The sequence below is a fragment of the Lates calcarifer genome, linkage group LG12 (assembly GCF_001640805.2).
Source record: "Lates calcarifer isolate ASB-BC8 linkage group LG12, TLL_Latcal_v3, whole genome shotgun sequence".
Classification (NCBI taxonomy): Eukaryota; Metazoa; Chordata; class Actinopteri; family Centropomidae; genus Lates; species Lates calcarifer.
The window spans coordinates 20,674,638-20,694,460 of record NC_066844.1 but is presented as its reverse complement, the minus strand read 5'-3'; the positions used below and the strand labels follow the sequence as shown (position 1 = coordinate 20,694,460).

Below are 19,823 nucleotides of genomic sequence, written 5' to 3'. Positions count from 1 at the left end.
AAGCCCTCCGAGCCTGCATTATCATACAGATGATGACACACTGGTCCGGTTCTGTGATGTTAGTATTCATACCCTGTGTGAAGCTCTGACAAACCTGAGGTTACTATAATTGGTTCAAATTTTCCAACCTGCAAAGTGTCTTTCCTGCAGCACTGCTGGCTTCACCCCATGATTATCAGCCAAAGTCTGTGACTGATATCTCTCCTCACTATACTTTATATGTAAGCCTCCAATCCCAGCGTACATTGGAAACTGCATATTTCAGATGGGTCATGCTACCTTCCACTAACCTCCAGCTTATACTGATTTCATGTGATTCTTTATGACACCATAAGAAACGTTAAGACATGTCATCATCTCTGTTATTTTAATCTTTCTGCATAAGACACTGCACTGCGTTAATCCAGACTTCATCCCTCTTTATAGATCTTATTTCTTTGTTTCCTTACTTTGTAGCCTTGTCGTCACTTTTTAATCTGTTTGCTCTTTCTGAAAAGTGGTGAGTAATTATCATGACCACCCACTGCTGTCTTTGCACTGAGCCTTAAACACAATGAGAGCACACATCAATATTCACTGAAAATTTCTGGAGAAAGTAATCAGACATCCAGTTTTTGTTGATTTCCTAGAAATGGCAATTGCTCCGACAATTCAACAAATTATTGATTACTTAGAATCACCACAAAGCCTCCAATGATTCTGAAGAAAAAAAGCCTCCTAGCTTTCAGGCTTAACTTTAGATGAATAATTGGGTCTAGCCAAATTTAAAAACGTGCTACTGGAAGAAAATGTAAAAATGAGCTTACTCATCTGTGACCCACAGCAGCACACCTCCAACACACTGGATGTCCTTATCACTCATTTACAACAAATACTTTAACGCTTAAAGTAAAAAAAAAACTGCTGGCTGTAGATTAGTATTGGAGGAAGCCAGGGACAGGTTATTCATCATGCACTAGAAACCACACAGATGGTATAAATAAAACTCTGTTATGTTATTCTTTTTCTAATATTCAATTCTGATGGGTTTTTTTTAGAAGCAGCAGATGCCCTTCTAGACATAATGTTTATCTCATAATATATCTCATATATTGGCCCACTTTAGTCAGTAAAACTTTAATTCAGGAAACAACTACAATGCCTGTCTTTGTGGTGGTGGAGTAGGTGTCCTATTGAATTAATAACAAACAGTAGACAGACTCCTCTGAAACAATCATCTGATAGATGTGGTGTGTGATTCTGTGAATAGTGGATCTGCTGAGGCTATTGTGTGCACACTGTCCCAGCTCTCTTTGTTCTGTCTGTCAGTGTCTTATAACGCCACGCACGAGGCGATGAAACACACGCACAAACATACACGTTGTTTACAATAATTGTCTTTTTCTCGATCGGCCGCCGAATATCAGCACGTGGCCTCCACGTCACGTGAATATCAGCACCTTGGACAGCAGCCTCTGTCGGTCGGCGCACCGCTGCTCCCTCGCTGTGGATGGAGCCGCACGCAGGGAGGATGTTTTCTTCTTCTTTCTCTTTAATGGGGGAAATGCAGTGTGATACTACACAGAAGTTTTTTCTTTTGCTTTCTGCTGACGTGCCCGTAAAAACCAACTGGGATCAAGTTTTTTTTGAACATCCTGGAGATTTTACGAGGAAGGAAGGAGACCACCCGAGTCAGACCACGTCGCTAACCGCCTGCCATGTGAAGTGGCATTTTATTGTCTCACTGATCCACCGACACTTTGATTTGATTTAACTTGATATGATTTGATGAAGATGGTGGAGATGAGGATGCGCGGTTGTTTTTAACAAACCCCGGTAGGGACAGTTGCAGTCTGCTGTCGGGCTCATTGTGTGTGTGTGTGTGTGTGTGTGTTTGCTGGAATCCATATCTGGCATCCTCTCGCTCTTCCTGATTTGTGGCGCAGAGATGGATGGGAAAAGAGGAGAACTGGCGCTGCAAGTTGTCGAGGATTTTTGTGGTGTTGGTGGTGGTGTTCTTCGTCATTTTTTTCGCATCCATCCCTAACATGCAACACTGTTGGATTGTAACTTTGTAACTGGGCTGCTTGAGGTGGGGAGGTGTGGGGTGAAATCCACTCGATGTACCATTCAAAAAAAGAAAGAAAAAAACCCACAGAAAATGGGCTGCAGCGAAGAAGAGGGAGGCAAGAGGGAACAGTGGTGAACTGATGGATGCCACTGCGAGACAACAAAGGATACACGCTTTGTCACCTCCTGCAATTTCATCTTCCCCTGTAGGTAAATGAGAAACTCAAATATAAATCGGATTTGACTTAGTTGTTAATAGGATTTAATATCAACCCCCCTCCTCCTTCCTCAGACACCCTCTCTGCTTCTCCTGCCTGGAGAAGAAAAGAGTCCCAGCGTTTTGTTGCAAACCCCCTCGGACAGCTCCTGCTGATTTTAAAAAAAAAGCACAGAGAGGTCCCATTTGAACACTGGGATACTAACAAACAACCGGGCTGGAAAAAAAAATGTGAGGCATGAGAGGAGGATGCTGCTGGACCCCTCAGACTTTAATTATGGTGCCTCACAGTTCGTGGCTCTCAGCCTCCATTGAATCCCGAAAGAAAACGCCTCTGTCCATGAAAAATAATCCTTCCCCATTGGCTGGATTGCGGTGCACATGCTATAACAACAGGATATGCAAAGAGCTATGGGCTGATCTAACAGCCTATCATGTTTTTCGCACGCTTTTTTGACCGAGATCTGTAGTTTATTTAACAGGATGTGAACTGTGCTGATAAATCAGAAGGTTCAAATGTCGCAATAATAATAATAATAATAATAATAATAATAATAATAGTTTATGATGGACCTGTCACAGTCAAGTTGAAGGCTGTTTTGTTTCACAGAGCAGTTGTGTCTGTGTAGTAAAGCTGCTGAAGAATGTTCAAGTATCGGATCCGGATGTTTTTCAATGAACTCAAATTGTTGCTACTGATGCGCTCTGGATCAAGCGGGAGGACTGACACAGGCACAGACCCGGACACACAGACCAGGATGCGAGGGCTCGCTATAGGAGGCTGCGGTTGGCCGCCGCTCAACTGCTCTCACCGGGACGACGAGGAGGAATATTACGGCTCTGACCCCCGGCCGCGCAGCCTGGCGTTTGAGGATAAAGATGGGGCCAAACCCCAGGGAGGAGCGGGCCTGGACGCCGCTTCCCTCCCGAGTCTCTCAGAGAGCGGGATGCGATCACCGCAGTGCCGGATCTGCTTCCAGGGGCCAGAGAAGGTAAAGTTAAGTCATAAAGGTGTTAATGTGGGCTCTTGTGCTTTAACAATTGGGAGTCATCTTCTCAGTAGGACCCTGGTGAGCCTTCAAGGTTAATCCTTCAAGGTTCTGGTCTGCTCATGGGCACTTCAGCAGGACAAAGGGCTCAAAAGCACGTGGCACTCGGATGAAGGAAGAGCCTTTAAGCAGGTCACCCTGCCAAGTCCACTATCCTCCGCTGGGTCCACAGAAATGGCCGGCATCATCAAAATTAACTTTGAAAAGACCTTTCAGGAAAACAAACCCAGCAGGCACCACACTGAGAAAAGCATTCAAATGCAAATGTTTGCAAAGAGGTTTTATCCAATTGAGAATATTTTGTACATATACAAAAAGGCTTTGGTGCCAACCTTATAGCACCAGGTAATGTGTTTTCAGCATTAAATGTATACACCAGTAATTTAGTATGTTACTTGCACTAATTTGGGAGACTTGCAGGAGACAGATTTAACTAAAGAACCATCAAAACTGTAGCAGCAGACGCAGAGACATCCTGGACCTTCAGTCCCTAGTTTGGGTCAAGTTGCAGAAACATTGGATCCCACATTTCCAGTAATGCAACTCAATGTCATCATTGAGTTGCATTACAGATGACCCTGATGACATCATTATGACACCATCAGGGTGATTTTGTCAAACTTGGAGAAAAAGAGGAAACAAACTATTCCAGAGCTGCAGGAGATAATAAACAACTGTTTTCACAGGCTGAGTCCTCATAACAACTGAACTGATCCTCAAGTAAAATCAGTGGAGTGTCCCTTTAGGGCTATACAGCTGTGCAGTTTTAAAAAACTCATGATGAGTCACCAGACATCAAAACCAAATTGTTTCAGATATCTGTACGTGTGCATGGAGTCTGATCTGATGGAAAGTAACAATCCAGAATGACTAAGACTAAAAAAAGGGATTAATCTATCAACAGTGATCTGAAAATAGCAGTGGGCAAACAAAGGGCATCAGTTAAGAATAGGCTGGAGAGAAGCAGGAGGAGCTGTGTATTTATTATGTGAAGCAGTGAATTCCTCGCAGTAATATATTCAGCATCTGATGCAAAAAATTAGGCCATTTTTTTTAAAAAGCAGCAAAGAAATGATAATTCCTCGACATAAAAGACCATTTTTAGCAGCTGCTTATTTATACTCATTATTATTCAGAGGGATTTGAGTGAGGAAGGCAGTTTGAGTTCAATAACTTGCTGAAGGACTCAGCAAGAACCATTAATGCAGGGATCAAACCTTTGATCATTCCTTTAGGCTACAGGGAGGTCACACACAGTGCAGCCGTCCGGGTGGATTCACAGAAAGTAAACGCCATCCTTTTACGTCACCCTTTTCTGAGATGTGGAGGTCCAAGCTCGTCAAATCCGTTGGATGAAATCAACCTTGAAGAGACAGACTTTGCCAGAGGTCTCAGAAAGTTTTTGTTTCCCCTCCAGATATCCAGCTGATTAAAAACCTAGCACATCACCTAGAGTCAGACAGAAAATAAAGAGAGATGTGCGAGAGCGTTGTCAGTCCAAGGGCCTTAGGGAGCCTCACACTGACAACTAAAAACCTTCGCCAGATGTCCTGTGATTTCCTTTGAGGTTGCGGAAAAGTGACACGAGAGAAGAAAACTGTTTTCAGATGAAGGCGTTAAGCAGCAGATACTGAAACGTAGAGAATGAGACGACTGTATACTCTCACTTTATTACATTTCAATTCATGTTTTCAATGTCTGCAGCTCAGTATATAAAGGCATGGTTTCCTTTGATTGGTTATGCAGTAGTGGTTAGATAATATCCGCTGAGAATATCAATAGTAAAATTTTCCTTTCAAGTCAGCACATACTATAACAACATACTCATTTCACACAATGCTTGACATATCTTCACAACAGTGAGATGCCTTGCTTTTATTCCCTAATTAGCTGTAATTAATTGCAGGATCAAATGCCAAAAGCTTTTCACAGGATTTCTGTCCTGCACTGATTCCAGTACGTTCTGCAACTGTGTCAAGTTTGGAGCGGACCATTGCTCCCAAAAATCTCATCCCCAAATGTTCATCTGGACTGAGATCTGGGGACTGGGCAATTAAATTAATTCACTGTCATTTTTGTGGAACTATTCCTGGACAGTTTGAAAAACCTTCTGCATTGCTGTCATGAGGGAATATAACTGTCTGGCAATGATGTTCAGATGTGTCATGACATTCAAATGTACTACTTAAGGGTCTGGTTTGTGCTTAGATAAAAAGCCCACACACGCACTGTATCTGCATCAGCTTTCACAATTTAAACAGGAAGCTACTGGATGCATGTATTTGTTAATTTGTTCTGTACATTCATTCTCAGAGAGTTTCACATAGACTGTAGCTACATAACCCACATATCAGTCCTCTAAAAGCTTTAAAATATTGCTCACCTGTGTCAGGATGAGTAATGCGGATTAGTTCATTTAATTTCCTTAGAGTGTGAAGTTTCATCAAAGAGGAAATGCTTTCAGGGTTCATGATTACTTCATTGCAAACAGGGGTTTGATATTAATGCAGGGAATTTAACCAGCCATTTGTGTGAGATTAATCAATAGCGCATCAAGACAGCTTGGTAAAATGCTCAGAGTTGGACTTACTTCTTATCAGTGCTATAGTAGTTCACACAAAATAGTTGCTTGGAAAGTCAAGACAGGGAGCTCTATAAGTGCTGGGGATATGCTGCCAGACAGAAGATGGAGAGCTAACAATATCTAAGATAGTTCTGACTGAGGTACAGAATCATATGGCTGTATACAGCACTGATGGAGACATTTCAACACTGTGAGGTTATCTCACAGGCATGCACACTAAAGGAGCTATTTGTAAGTTCTGCTATTGCTTATCCTTTTCCCTTACTGCACCAAGCAGAGCACAACTGTATGATAGTTTTACTTTTGAGAGAGAGTTAATGTTATCGCATAACTGACAAAATCAAACAAATCTTAAAAATCAAACAGACGCCAGTCTCAGAAAACTGGTAAAAAGTGAAGCTCTGGTTTGTTCTAATAAACTCAAAAAAAAAAAAACAAAAACATAAAAATAGAAGCCAGGTGGAAAGCTAACATTAAGTGTGGCAGGGAGCTTTGATCTTAGCACCTCGGTTTCTCTTCTCACCAGAGAAGGGAGGGACAGATTCAAGATGTAGCTGACAAAACAATTGTGAAATGTTCAATTTGTGACATGCCTATTTATCATTATTTGCAGCCTGTCATAATTTTATACTTCATTATTGTTAATGGCACAGTCAAACATTTTCATCCTCCCCCCTCTCAACACTGGACACAGGATTACAAATGCAGTCAATATATCAAAGAAATAAATTACTGTCATGTTCAATTATACCCAAAATGTGTTGGGTAACAACAACGAAAAGGAAAAATGAAAAAAAGCTAACACTTATTATTCCGTTCAGATACATACAGTATAGTTTCATATTGATTAAATCTGTTGGTACTTGCTCTGAGCTGTTGTCTATCCTATTTAGTCTCTTGCCAGCTTCATGGCACAGACAACACCTAATACAGTGCCCTCAAACAGTATCTTCAATAGATACAATCTGACAGTAATAGTATCAGGGCTGGATTTCTGAGTTGGGACATTTGTGATAACATTTTTTATTTTTATTTTTACTGTCATCTCCACCAAATCAAATCTCCTAACTGGCAGATTTAATAACAGCAGCCTTTGTGAAATGTCTGGTGTGGCTCATGCAGCTGCTGTTTGTGTCCTGCAGGGGGAGTTGTTGAGCCCCTGTCGTTGTGATGGCTCTGTGCGCTGCACTCACCAGTCCTGCCTTATCCGCTGGATCAGTGAGAGGGGCTCCTGGAGCTGTGAACTCTGCTACTTCAAGTACCAGGTCCTGGCCATCAGCACCAAAAACCCACTGCAGGTAGAGTCAGTAAATGTCTCCTGTCTTCATCTTCAATGTTCTCTGTGGAAAACAGCCTTATAAAAATGTATAAACATTTTAAGGAGCTGTATGAATAAAGTCCTTGACCTTAGCCTGCCAGGCTGTATGGCAGAAAGCCATGCACAAACTTTAAATTGCCAGATTTGAGTGACTGACTGGCATAGTAATCACATTAGGGGTCACTGATCATAAGGTGAATGCAATGGCATACAGTAGGGGCCGTGCAGTGTTTACATTACCTCAGCCACAGAATCATTTTTGGACTGATTTTGCACAGGCCTGCAGGCAACATGCCCTCATTCCCAGCAGGAGCCACATTAGCTTTATCTGTTGGCAGTTTTTTATGGACAAATGGAGAGGAAGAAAAGTAGCGAGGACTTGTAGGAAGATGCCAAGACCGAATTTATGAGACAGTGCACTCATCTCAAAGAGTTGGCAAGTGATTCGACCAAAGTATGTGGCACATGGACAGTGGAGTCACAGACAGTATCACCAAATGACTTCAGACTCTCAGAATATTGGAACAGAGATATTACCAGATGAAATGCTTCTTTCTTTGGTCATCTAAAAATGAAGAATAAAAATATTTGACCTACTTTATTTAAAAAGCTACAATAATTGGAAGAAATTGGTCAAACTGATTTTTGGATTTCCATAAATTTACTGTAAGTTTTTATTATAAGTGCAGAGGCTCAGTGAGACTATGACTTTTTTGGTGAATGACAGAGCACTGCAGTTACATCACTTTGTAGGTATAGTGATCTACACTCACAGTGAATGGGGGCAGTAGAGAATCTCTCTCACAGAAGATGTAAGCAGCCTTTCAGTTGATGAATGACATTAAAACCAACACTGACACCACACTGCTAGAGGGAGCCAGCAATCAAGTTTTTAACTGTATAACATCTATGAACCCTGATGGAAAAGTCAGAGAAGCTTCAGTGTGTTTGATCTTGAGAACAGCTGTTATACCATTTATACCATATACCACTGATTACAATGTGCCTCTCATTCAGGGAGCAATAAAGTTCAGTGGTTTGACATATAGAAACCAGGGCTAATTCCTAATAAATGGTCAGTCCATGCTATCTGCTGAGCCACAGAAGTCCCTGTCTTATACTAATAATAAAAAAATAACAGTGGAGATGACATGACTAATCAACAATTTCATTTCACTGTCATTCTGAATAAGTGAAATATTATGCAATATATACATGCCTTCTGCCTGAGTGTCACTTCCATTCTGTTTCAAGATTTATTTGCTGTTTGACTCAGGTGACACTAAAATCTGGAGTTCTTTTAAACAAGTGGCAGAAGAATAAGAGACGAGTTTCTGTAACATATCCTGCTGTGGAAGCTATCTGGGAGTGAGGCCAAGAGAAGTGTGCTGAGGTTCATTATCGAGTCAGGCCTATCCTCAAGTTCAGAAAATCCTAACACTGTTGTCACCGTCTGTGAAATCCACCGATTATACTCACGGAAAACATTAAGGAGATGTGTGCTGCAATGAAATATGGTTTGAAAGCACTGTGCTCTTTACTCGGCTTGCAAAGATTTTGTCAGAGACTGAGACAAACTACTAAAACAAGAATTGTGCACTTTTTCACATACAATACTGGGTCCATTTTTGTGTCTGCTTCTAGTGGCAGGCCATCTCTCTGACTGTGATTGAGAAGGTGCAGATTGCAGCCATTATCCTGGGCTCTCTGTTCCTCATCGCCAGTATCTCCTGGTTGGTGTGGTCTTCTCTCAGCCCTTCAGCCAAATGGCAGCGGCAGGACCTTCTCTTTCAGATATGCTACGGCATGTACGGCTTCATGGACATAGTTTGCATAGGTAAGATGAAGATGCTGCACCTACCAAGTGTCATCTTCACAAATTTGGTGGTAACATATCTGTAATTTCCTAATCATTTCCTAGATGTTCTCTGGCAAGAAATGTACAATTTGGTAGTTGCTGTAAATGACTCTCTACCCAGAGAATATTTCAGTCAGAGCACAACAGATGAGAATACAACTGGGGCTGTTCTTTCAAGTAAAGTCCGATTTTCTTTAGGTTGCACTTAGAATTACATAAGGTTTCCTAGGAAGCGTCCCAGGAAATTATCAGGAAGAGGGATTATCATCAACACGTGTTTCTCACCAAACATCAGTCCAGTATACCTACAAACAAGTCTATTATATTTAATCTTTTTATATGTGAGACCTTATAGTTCTTGTTAACGCTGTACCTTCTGTACCTTTTAGTACTTCCTGAAACTGAATGAACAAACAACTGCTTGTCTATATGTAAACCTGTTTCCTGCCTGACCTCCCCTACCCTTTGTCCTTTATGCCCAGGCCTTATAATCCATGAAGGATCGTCTGTTTACCGGATCTTTAAGCGTTGGCAGGCTGTGAACCAACAGTGGAAAGTGCTGAATTACGAGAAGGCAAAGGACTTAGGTGACCCCATCAGTTCCAGCAATAAAGGCGCCGCTCGTATTGAGAGGAACTCTTCTCAAACGGTCACAAACAGTGGGCGGCGGGCAGGTCGGCATGTCAGGACTATCCTCCACCACCACTGTGGCTATACTATTTTGCACATCCTCAGCCAGTTAAGACCCAATAACCTGCACAGTGCCAACCATGAGGTGGTCATGAGGGTGACCACTGTATGAGGCTGGGTTATATGCAGACATGTGTGCTCCGATGTTTAAGGAGGACATAAAAGTGCTGATTGGGATTTAATACAAAAAAAATCCTGATCTGCTACATAAACACTGCCGTTGACTTTTAGTCTCATATTTTGTTCACAGATTCTCCCTGAGCTCAACGTGGACAATGAGAAATATTTCTGTAGTTTGAGCAAAGGGAGAACACTGCAGTTTTATCTGAGTCTTTAAAGACAAAGACTGTGAAAACATGGCAAATAAGAAGAAAAAAACAATTTTGAAAAAAGTGAAAGCTTTAATTCTTAAAGCTCTTACTCATTTTTTTTTTACCACCATGACCAATGTTACACAATGTCAGTGAACAGTTTTTATGTTTTTCTTTTGTTTGATTTGGATTTAACTCTATCTATAAGAGAGAATTTGATGATGAAAATCATTGTGCTCCTTCTCAAGCAACCACCACAACAATGGCCCCAGACCCCCTTAATTTATTCCATGTATTCTCGAGGGTCCACTATGATCTGATAAATTTAATCTGTTGTCAACTGAAGCTGCACTGATGGATCAGACATTAAAAAGCCTAATAAAACCTTAACACCTGACACGATTGCTTAAAATATACCCTCAAAGTACATTTCATGTTTTGTAATAAAGACTTTGTTGATCTCAAAGGAAAACTTGGTGTTTTGTTTTGTCAGATTTTTAGGCCAAAAGATGGATCTTACAGAGTGTGGCAAGAAGACAAATGAGACACTCCTGATATATACCCTGGTAAATTGGATCTTTATTAGAATTACACTAATCTCACAATGCAATTCAAAGACACCAGTGAAACTTTACAACATTTATATTCACCCTCTTATCTCACTTGGACAAAAAAGGCTGATATTTGTTTAATATGAGCACACACCATGATGCATATGTTCAGCAATTAACAATAGTATTGGTTTCAGCTACACTTAGTGTAAACGTAGGACTTATCTGTTTCAGCATTGTTGTCAGGCCATTGTAAGTAAAATCACATATCCTGGGTTTAAATATACCAAAGACCTTTGTCACATGTCATTCCTCACTCTCTCCCTTTACTGTCCACAATCAAATAAAGCAATATTTCAAAATATGAAAGTCAGATTTCTTCTCATTCTGAAAAAGTCTTGTAACTAAAACTGAGGCATAAAGAACCAGTTGTTCAATATACAGCAGGCAGTCATCTGTGCATCTATACATACACCAGGAGATAACTGCTGACAGAGTGAAGTGGAAAGGTTATTAGAGCTGATTGAGACGATGACACCCAAAGGGAACTGCAGCGTTTCCATTCAGTGGGTAACAGAATGAAAATAATCAGTGGCTGTGAGGCTGTGTGGCTGTTTGGATACTAAAAATCATGGGGTGATAGTTAAGCCTACATGCAGAGAAAAATATTTGCTTTGCTGCAAAAAAACTTGACTTTATCTTTGAGGTTTTGCTGAACTTATTACAACTCATAAAACACAATGTATGATGAAAAGTCACCAGTAGATATTGCATATATTTTTTCCCTTTAGCACCAGTTATACCAAGCATATTTTTGAAACATTAAATACATTTTCTGATGGTTTTGCTTTAGTAAAAAAAAGTAAATAAATAATGCAGGACTATACTTATATTGTGTAAATTTACCATGTGATATCGCTATTTCTTCTAGATAGACACTGTACGCTAGTGTGTAAAATACACAAACCTGGCAACCGCGAGAAGACGCTTAATGATGACGTACTGACGCCGCGACTCACAACCGGTAGTAAACTAGAAACAAACGTGACTGTGGGAGTACACGTTTCTGAGTTTATTTAATATTTCCGTGACAGACAAAATTTATTTCGGGAGGAGAGTTTTTTTTTTTTTTTAATCCAACATGAGTTCATCAATGCCTCAGAAGCGTTACTACAGACAGCGAGCCCATTCAAATCCGATGGCTTACCACACGTTTGACTAGTGAGTGATGTCCATGTGTCTCACTTAAATACTAACACTACACAGTGTTCGTTTTATTTTCTCTCAGTACCTGTGCATTTATAACTTAAGAAGAAGTGGCACAGACACATGTCTCCTCATTTTTAATCCCTAGTGGAAACAGGACATACAGAAGGTTTTGGTTTTGTTAGCCTGAATTGTGACACATTTGTCTGATATTCCTCACTTCAATCTCTTGCAACACAACGGTGACATTTTAAAATGCATTAGCACCATCTCTCCCCAGAAACAACATTCCTGTCCCTCTAAATAATCTACTGTAAACAGTAGAGCAACATAGGAAGATAGTTTCATTGAAAACCTTTCACTGCTACTTACTGTTTTCTCCTCTTTCCTGCTCAGTCCTGTGTGTCCAGAGGAAATGGACTGGTCCACGCTGTATCCAGACTTCTTCACTGGCAATTCGTCTGAGAAGGAGACCCCACGAGTTGAGTTTGCAGACATTGGCTGTGGATATGGGGGGCTTTTAGGTAGTTATGTCACTGATCTGGGTGCCTGCAAAAGCCATAGTCTTACTCTACATTGCCCTCATGTTCCACTCTGTTCACGTCTCTGTTTGTGTCTTTTACTTTGTCTCAGTGGAGCTATCTCCACTTTTCCCAGACAAGCTCATGCTGGGCATGGAGATCCGTGTCAAAGTGTCAGATTATGTTCAGGATCGTATCCAATCGTTGCGTGCCGCTGAACCTGGAAGCTACCAGAACATTGCCTGCATTCGCAGTAATGCGATGAAGTACCTCCCCAACTTCTTCTCTAAAGGACAGGTAGGTCTTCTCCTGTGTGTTTGCCGCTGACAGAAAAAGTGGGAGTGTTTCTTGCCTCTGATTGGATGCTGGGCAGGAGATGCTTAACACACTCACTACTAACCAGTCACTTCAGGAATATTTGTTCATGAGATCTTAAGACTGTTTAGCCAGTCACTGAAAACTTTAATGAGAGGTGGCAGTTTGTCAAATACAACCAGTCATTGCTCTGCCTCACATGAACTGACCCAGTCCAGAACGTTAATGAGAGCTCAATTGTGTCCAAATTCAGTGTCTTCAAGCCATAATACTCAAAAAACAAACATACCAGGACATTCTAGTACAGTTTTTTTGCACTGAAGGATATATTTCAAATTTTTATTGAAAGAAAAGAAACATCTCATTTGACATTTTCATTAAAATTTTGTATTATTTCTCCTTGAATCTTATAATACACTACTGCCATCTGGCTAATCTTATTTCTGATGCCCTCTCTTCTACTGCTAATTGATTTGTTGCAGAAATATTTTTGTTGCACAAGTAACACAGGCTCCAAGCTCTTTAGCTAAGCCTCACTCCCCAAGTCTCAACCTACATTTTAAAGGTGACATTTGTAAATTTTCTCTGCTGCCAAATGTGGTTTCTTGCCAGGAGTGGGTGGTAGTGATGGTTGCTTGCCAAGAGCTTCAGCCATTCATTGCGTTTACAAAACAAGAAGCTAGAATGTGCCCTGTGAGTACTTCAGGGTAGTCTGGACGTTATAATGAGTCGTTATCAGAGAGTGGCGAGACTGACCGGCTGGGCTGGAGCTAGCTGGTTTGTATGCTTACTTCAGTAATAGAAACAGAGAAGAAGTAAAACATTGATGTTGCTTTGGCGAAGGAATAAAGTCTGATGCTGAACTTGCAACATTTCTTCTACAGTGGTGAGTAAAAAGCTATTAATGTTAAGAATGGCTATGTAGCAATAGCCAAATGTACATATATCGCCTTTAAATGTTGTTTAGAGCACCTGCCCTTTAGGTGTCTGGTTATACAGTCCAGATACTAAAAGTCAATCCAGAATTGAGGATTCTTGTTGCCAGTGATATAAACATTAATGATATTACAGCTATATGTCTGACTTAATCAGTAGGACCGTAGGGAAACTGGTAACAGTGAATGTATCCAATTTTGTATAGTTTGTAAGAGATTCAGTTGCTGATGTGATTCTTTTGTTGTTGTTAGTCTGGTCTGAAACACGATGGCTGAACAGACTCTCTCAAAACCGGGTTTCTCTGTCAAAGGTGTGAGATTTAGTGCACCACATTAGTCACCAGTGCAGGATGACCTAAGATGCATCTATACCCAGCCACTAGACACATCATGCTATTGTAACACCAGGGACCTTGGTAAACTTAAAACTTAAACTTAAACTTAAATTTTTTAAAACTGCTAACAGTTTTAAATACACCACAGACTGAATTCCATTCACATCTATTAATTTGGATGGAGACAGACATCTCAGTGATAGATATTAAATAGAAACAAAACTATATCTGTACGGCTAAATACTTTTTTTTGTAAATTTGGTGTACCAAACCTTTATGTACCCACTATATATGGAAATAACCACAGAGTATGATGTTAATGTGTGCAACGATTGTAACTCCCCTAAATTACACATCCTACACAAAAGACCTGCAGTTCTTTAATAGCTCATCCAACATGGCCTGTAATAACCTGAAATTCAAGCTGACAGTCTGCTCTGACACTGCCAAGGTAATAAGAATACACAGGCAAAACATCTAAAAATAATTACTTTCCTTATGTTTAACACATGGACTGAATTAATTTATAGAGATTGCTCAATAAATCCAGGATTTCACAACAATGGGGTCATTGACTGACACGCAAGGCATCACATCAGCTGAGCATAGAGCAATGCGAGACGCCATTTATCCGTTCCAATTAGCTACAGTAATCTATGACTTGTTGAAACTTGCATTAGATTACACAGTGGGCTTAGTGTACCAGGGTTAATTTAGGTACACTGGATGAAAAACTTCACCTCAAATGCCCTCAGTGAGTATAAACCCAGAAACGAACACAGGAGAGTAATTGCTGTAACACTGACACATTTATGGAAGGCAAATTATATAGATGTTTAATTTAGAAGCACATACGTTAATTGAATTTTTAACACAATATTTCAGGTAATTTTAAATAATACAGCTGTTATTTGTAGAGCTTGAGTCGAGGCTTCTTGCCAAGCAGAGATTTTAGGTGTTTGAGAGGAACCCAGTTTTTATAGTTGCATTAACATGCTTTATTTTGCCGACAGCGTCACTGCCTTCAACTCAATCACAAACCGCGTCTCTTAACTCGTAGTAATTTATCAAAGATGAACATTTTTCCAGTTGCAGTTTTAGTGTTAGTTGTCCCCACTCACTATTAGAACAAAACTGTCTTCACTAGCCAGATTTTTTTTCAAAGCGGAGAAATGAAAGACGACCACCCAGACTAGTGCTCAAAACCTAGTCCCAATCCTTCTCACATGCATGATGTGACTCAAGTGTTGAAACAGCATATTTTAAAGACCTGACATACCCCCCTCCTCTTAGTTATGTTTTGTAACCCAAAAATAATTCAAAGTGCGAAGGTTTTTCCATCTTCCATCAGCACTGAAGTGGCCCCTGAGGCTGCAGCAGTCCCCAGTGATTATCCCCACATCTTTCTGTCTATACCTGACATTATTTATTTTAACTAATAAAAAGTTACTGGAATGGGTTTTAATGTATCAGCCAGACTAATATCAATGGAGCCTGCACTTGTACACTTGTCAAAGACAGAGACATGGAGAACTTTATGGAAAAAAAGGAGGGGAATTCCACTTTTGCAATCCATGGTGCTTAACAACCAACCACAAAATATCATGGGGGCCACATTTAAGTGATGACACTCATACATTTTAGTATCAAAGTAGATAAAAATACAAAGATTAGTTTTGATCTTGTGTGTATGAATGACACTAAGTAATGACTTGAGTTTTGTTTTTTTTATCTCTGGATTTACTGTTCTGTAATTTTTTTCTTGCAGCTCAGTAAGATGTTCTTTCTCTTCCCTGACCCTCACTTTAAGAAGACCAAGCACAAATGGAGGATCATTAGTCCCACACTGTTGGCAGAGTATGCTTACACACTGAGAGTCGGGGTATGTACATGAATAATAAAACAGGTAGTTGATCAACAGAAATTTTATTGATTGTTTTATTAATTATTTACATCATTTATTACACAAGCTTTTCATACATTCACTGGTTCCAGCTTCTGACATATGAGGATATGTTGTACATCTTTGTAAACTGACTACTTTTGGGCAGACTAATAATTTAATTGCAAAAATGATAAACAGGTTAATTAACAGTAACAGTAGTTGCAGCCAACAGAGAACTGCTGCTTGTCCTTGTGGTGTTTTTTAACATTTGTGCTCTGAATGTGTTGTGTAAATTGAAGATGAACAGAAGAAAACTCAGGGAATTCCAGTCTGAGTATAGACTTGTCAGGTCAGCCAAAATACAGAAAAAAGACATATTTTCCCCTCTTACCTCTAGTGGTAACTCTCCATTACATAAGGCTGGCGTGGTTATATAATTTTGTTATTGTTAACAAATCCCATGAAAAAACCAACAATACCTTAGTCTGTCTTTGAATACTTTCCAACTTTCCTACTCTGTTGGTGGCTCATTCCTTCCCATTGAAAGACATAAATCTTTCAAAATGAGTCAGAAATACGTTGTTTCATTTTTGAAAAAGGTTCAGTAATTGACTAAAACACCTGGGTACTGAAGTGTTTAGTAAACATCACTCAGACAGCAATAAACATGGCATTTGTTAGGGACTGTTTTCAGCTGCAGACGAATACATATTTGATTCACTAGTGAGTATTAATGGCAGCAGAACTCAAAATAAACTTCTATGCTCATGTCACCCAGTGTAACACTGTGGCTCATGGATGTGTTCAATATTTTTGGGACAACAGTAGAGCTCTTTGGAACAGGGGAGTAAGATGTATCAGATTTTAGCTACACCAACAATACTTGTTAGTAGGATCAGCTTCACAATAAAAAACAATATCAGCAAGCTTATACTTTAAGACTCTGTAGTTTTAGAGTTTTTAAATACCTGCAGCTGACACTTGAATTGAATGTCACTCATAAACTTTATAGCACTGAAAAATCTCAAACCCAACTGATAGTTGTGCAACAAATTGCCCCTCTTGTCATTGTTTCATCAATTGATCGCAGTCTGTAGAAATCCATGAATTCACTGAAATAAAATTGAGCAACCGGTGTGGCCTGCAGCTGGTTGACGTCTGTACACACCCTGCTCCCGCCTGCCAGAGCTGTCAGGGCAACAGTGGGACACTTGACTAGGGCGCGAGCACTGTTGGAGGTTGTAGGAAACAATGAAGGGCTTGTGCCTAAATTTGGCTTTATCGTTTTTCCTCTGGTGTTTTGTGTGTGTGTGTGTGTGTGTGTGTGTGTGTGTGTGTGTGTGTGTGTGTGTGTGTGTGTGTGTGTGTGTGTGTGTGTGTGTGTGTGTGTGTGTGTGTATGTGCGTGCATGTGTGTGTGTATTTGCATTGATGCGTTCGTGCATGCATGTGCGTCTGTGTGTGCAAGTATGTGTGTGTGTAAGCTCTACAAGGGCCTTCAGCATTGGCACACAGCCATAACTGTGCTGGTGGGTGGGGAAACTGTCAAGAAAATGATAATTTATAGAGGCAGTTTCATATCAAAATTAACCTGAGTCTGTTGTTTATAAGTGACAACCTTTTAAATCTAGATTGTTCTTAGACTGCACTTGAAACAGTAAGAGGTGTGATTGACATGGATGTATGCAGAGTGGAGACAGTGCACAGACACACATGCTCATCCTGGATTCTCTGGAAAGATAAATACGCCCGAATTTGCACTGGTGTGGAAATCTGTGCCACTGCTGAGCTTTCTAAGAAATCCTTGTTCTACTAATGTTATCTGTTCAGCCTCCAATGTAAACTACAGTGACATAGGTGATTAACCTCTGTGCTGTCTGTGCGTTATTTTTCTCTTTTTAGCAAGGACTCTCTTTGCTGTCCAGAGGTGATGAAACCACTTAGCTCTGAAGCTGAAATATTTGAAAATGTTAAAAAAAAGCTGCAAATTTTTCCCCCAGAACTGTGTTAATAACCTTCCTGCGTTTGTCTGGTCTTGTCAGGGTTTGGTGTACACCATCACAGATGTGGAGGAAGTTCACCTCTGGATGGTGAAGCACTTCACTGAACATCCACTGTTCACATGTGTCCCTGATGAAGAACTGGTATGTTAATGTGGAGCTGTTTGTGTCATGACAGCATTTGTTGTTTATCTGCTTTTTGGAAGAAAAGAGGTCAAATTCATGATCTGAAATTCTTTGAAGAAATAGTTTGTGATTTTGGGAAGTGCACTTGTAACTTTGTTAGTCAAATGAGAAAATTAGTACCAATCAAAATCACTGGGCTGTTTGTTGGCTAAGTAACGTCTAGAGTCTTTTCAGATCTCTGCAACAATATGACATGTTCAGCATTCAGCTGTAGAGATATTGGTAGCCAAGCTAGCCATCTTTCCCCTGCTTTTAGTCTTTAAGCTAAGCTAATCATATTTTAGTGCTAGCTACATGCTTTACAAACAGAGATGAGTGTGGTATCAATCTTCCCTAAATCTTGGCAAAAGTGTATTTGTCAGAATGTTAAGTTATTGCTTTAAATGGTTAGTAATGTATAAAAGCACGAATAAAAGAATATTATTTACTTTGTATTTTTGTAATAGTTGATATACTTTGACTGCAATAATAAACACTGAATTATGAATTTTGGTGATAAGGATTTTTACATTAATGTGAGTGAACACCTCCATGCATTTAAGTTTAATTGAATTATCTCTCCCTGCATCTCTTAGTGTAAATGTGTTCAATAAGCTTTAAGAAACAATCTTCTCTTGGCAGGTTGGGGACATCATCATAAATCGCTTGGGGACATGTACAGAAGAAGGAAAGAAAGTGCAGAGGAACGGAGGGAAGAATTTCCTCGCAGTTTTCCGGAGGGTCGAGGATTCAAACTAAGACCAAACAGTTTGGACATGCACGGAAACTGCAGTAATGGTCTTATGCAGCCATTCAGACTTGAACTCTGTGGAGGATGATTCTGCTCTGTGGAAATGGAGACTCTGGCCTGTTCCCCAAGCAGATGAACAGTGATGGTTTTTTTGGAATCGGTGAACAATCATATATTTCCTGTCAGAGGATTTGTTTTTGAGTTTTGTCGCATTATTTACATATGTTATTCCTCAGCTCACAAAAGACTGCAAATCATATGAGGACCTCTATTCAGACTAGACTTGTAAACTCTTTTGTGGAGCTTCCTTTAATTATTGCCTCTTTTTAAAATAATATTCTTCAGTTTCTTTTTGACAAATTGACAGTGCTTTTTTGGATTTACTGTAAAGTTGTAAATTCTTTCAGTAAAACTACTTTACTGTTCATTTACAGTATTTGTAAATGAACTGAAACAATCATTCTTGTGTATTCTTGTGTTGCATTAATTTTGCGGTCTTTCTCACAAAACAGAACTACCAAACTTGCTAGAGGGAAAAATGCAGTTTTAGGTTTAGGTTTTACTGAGTACAGTTATCCAGCTATCTTTACTAATCCGGCTTCATGAGACAGAGCCTTGGTGTCTTGTATTCATTTGAAAACTATCTGAAATGACTCCAATCCATATGAATTTTATGCAGCTGAGAGCATTCAAATTCAAAGAAATTACTTTGAGACAATTATGTTTTTTATGAAGATGATAGAGAACTTGTTTGGTCAACACCATGTGAAACCTGTTTAATTACAGCCTACACTTGTAGATTACTTAATTGTTCTCTCTCTCTCTGTATTGACCACAACAGATGTTGCTGCAACATGGCACATACCCAAAAAGACTCCATTATATTGTGTGTCTGGTTATTATCTAACAGACGTGTCTGGTAAGGATCTTTGTGAAGTTCAAATCAAAAGAGTTTGTAACAGAAACTGCGGCTTTCTGTGCTCATTTTATGATTTTAGCTGTATATTACAGGTTGGTATTTTTGTCTGTCAGGAGTTAAGAAACGGGGCAGTGCAGGTTTGAAGCCCTTTTGCTGCTGCAGGGG

At 39.9% G+C, this 19,823-nt stretch overlaps 2 protein-coding genes across 2 annotated transcripts; both read left to right on the top strand.

The window, feature by feature from the left end:
• Positions 1-1,458: 1,458 nt before the first annotated feature.
• LOC108898948 (E3 ubiquitin-protein ligase MARCHF9-like) lies at positions 1,459-11,122 on the top strand. The gene is made up of 4 exons (XM_018699093.2): positions 1,459-3,258; positions 7,042-7,197; positions 8,862-9,054; positions 9,558-11,122. The coding sequence occupies exons 1-4, from the start codon at positions 2,911-2,913 to the stop codon at positions 9,875-9,877; spliced, it is 1,017 nt and encodes a 338-aa protein (XP_018554609.1). The 5' UTR covers positions 1,459-2,910; the 3' UTR covers positions 9,878-11,122.
• Positions 11,123-11,629: 507 nt separating this feature from the next.
• Positions 11,630-19,199, top strand: mettl1 (methyltransferase 1, tRNA methylguanosine). Its single transcript, XM_018699138.2, has 6 exons — positions 11,630-11,848; positions 12,230-12,357; positions 12,467-12,651; positions 15,708-15,821; positions 17,866-17,967; positions 18,631-19,199. Exons 1-6 carry the CDS (start codon positions 11,769-11,771, stop codon positions 18,745-18,747), a joined length of 726 nt encoding a protein of 241 aa, XP_018554654.1. The 5' UTR covers positions 11,630-11,768; the 3' UTR covers positions 18,748-19,199.
• Positions 19,200-19,823: the final 624 nt, after the last annotated feature.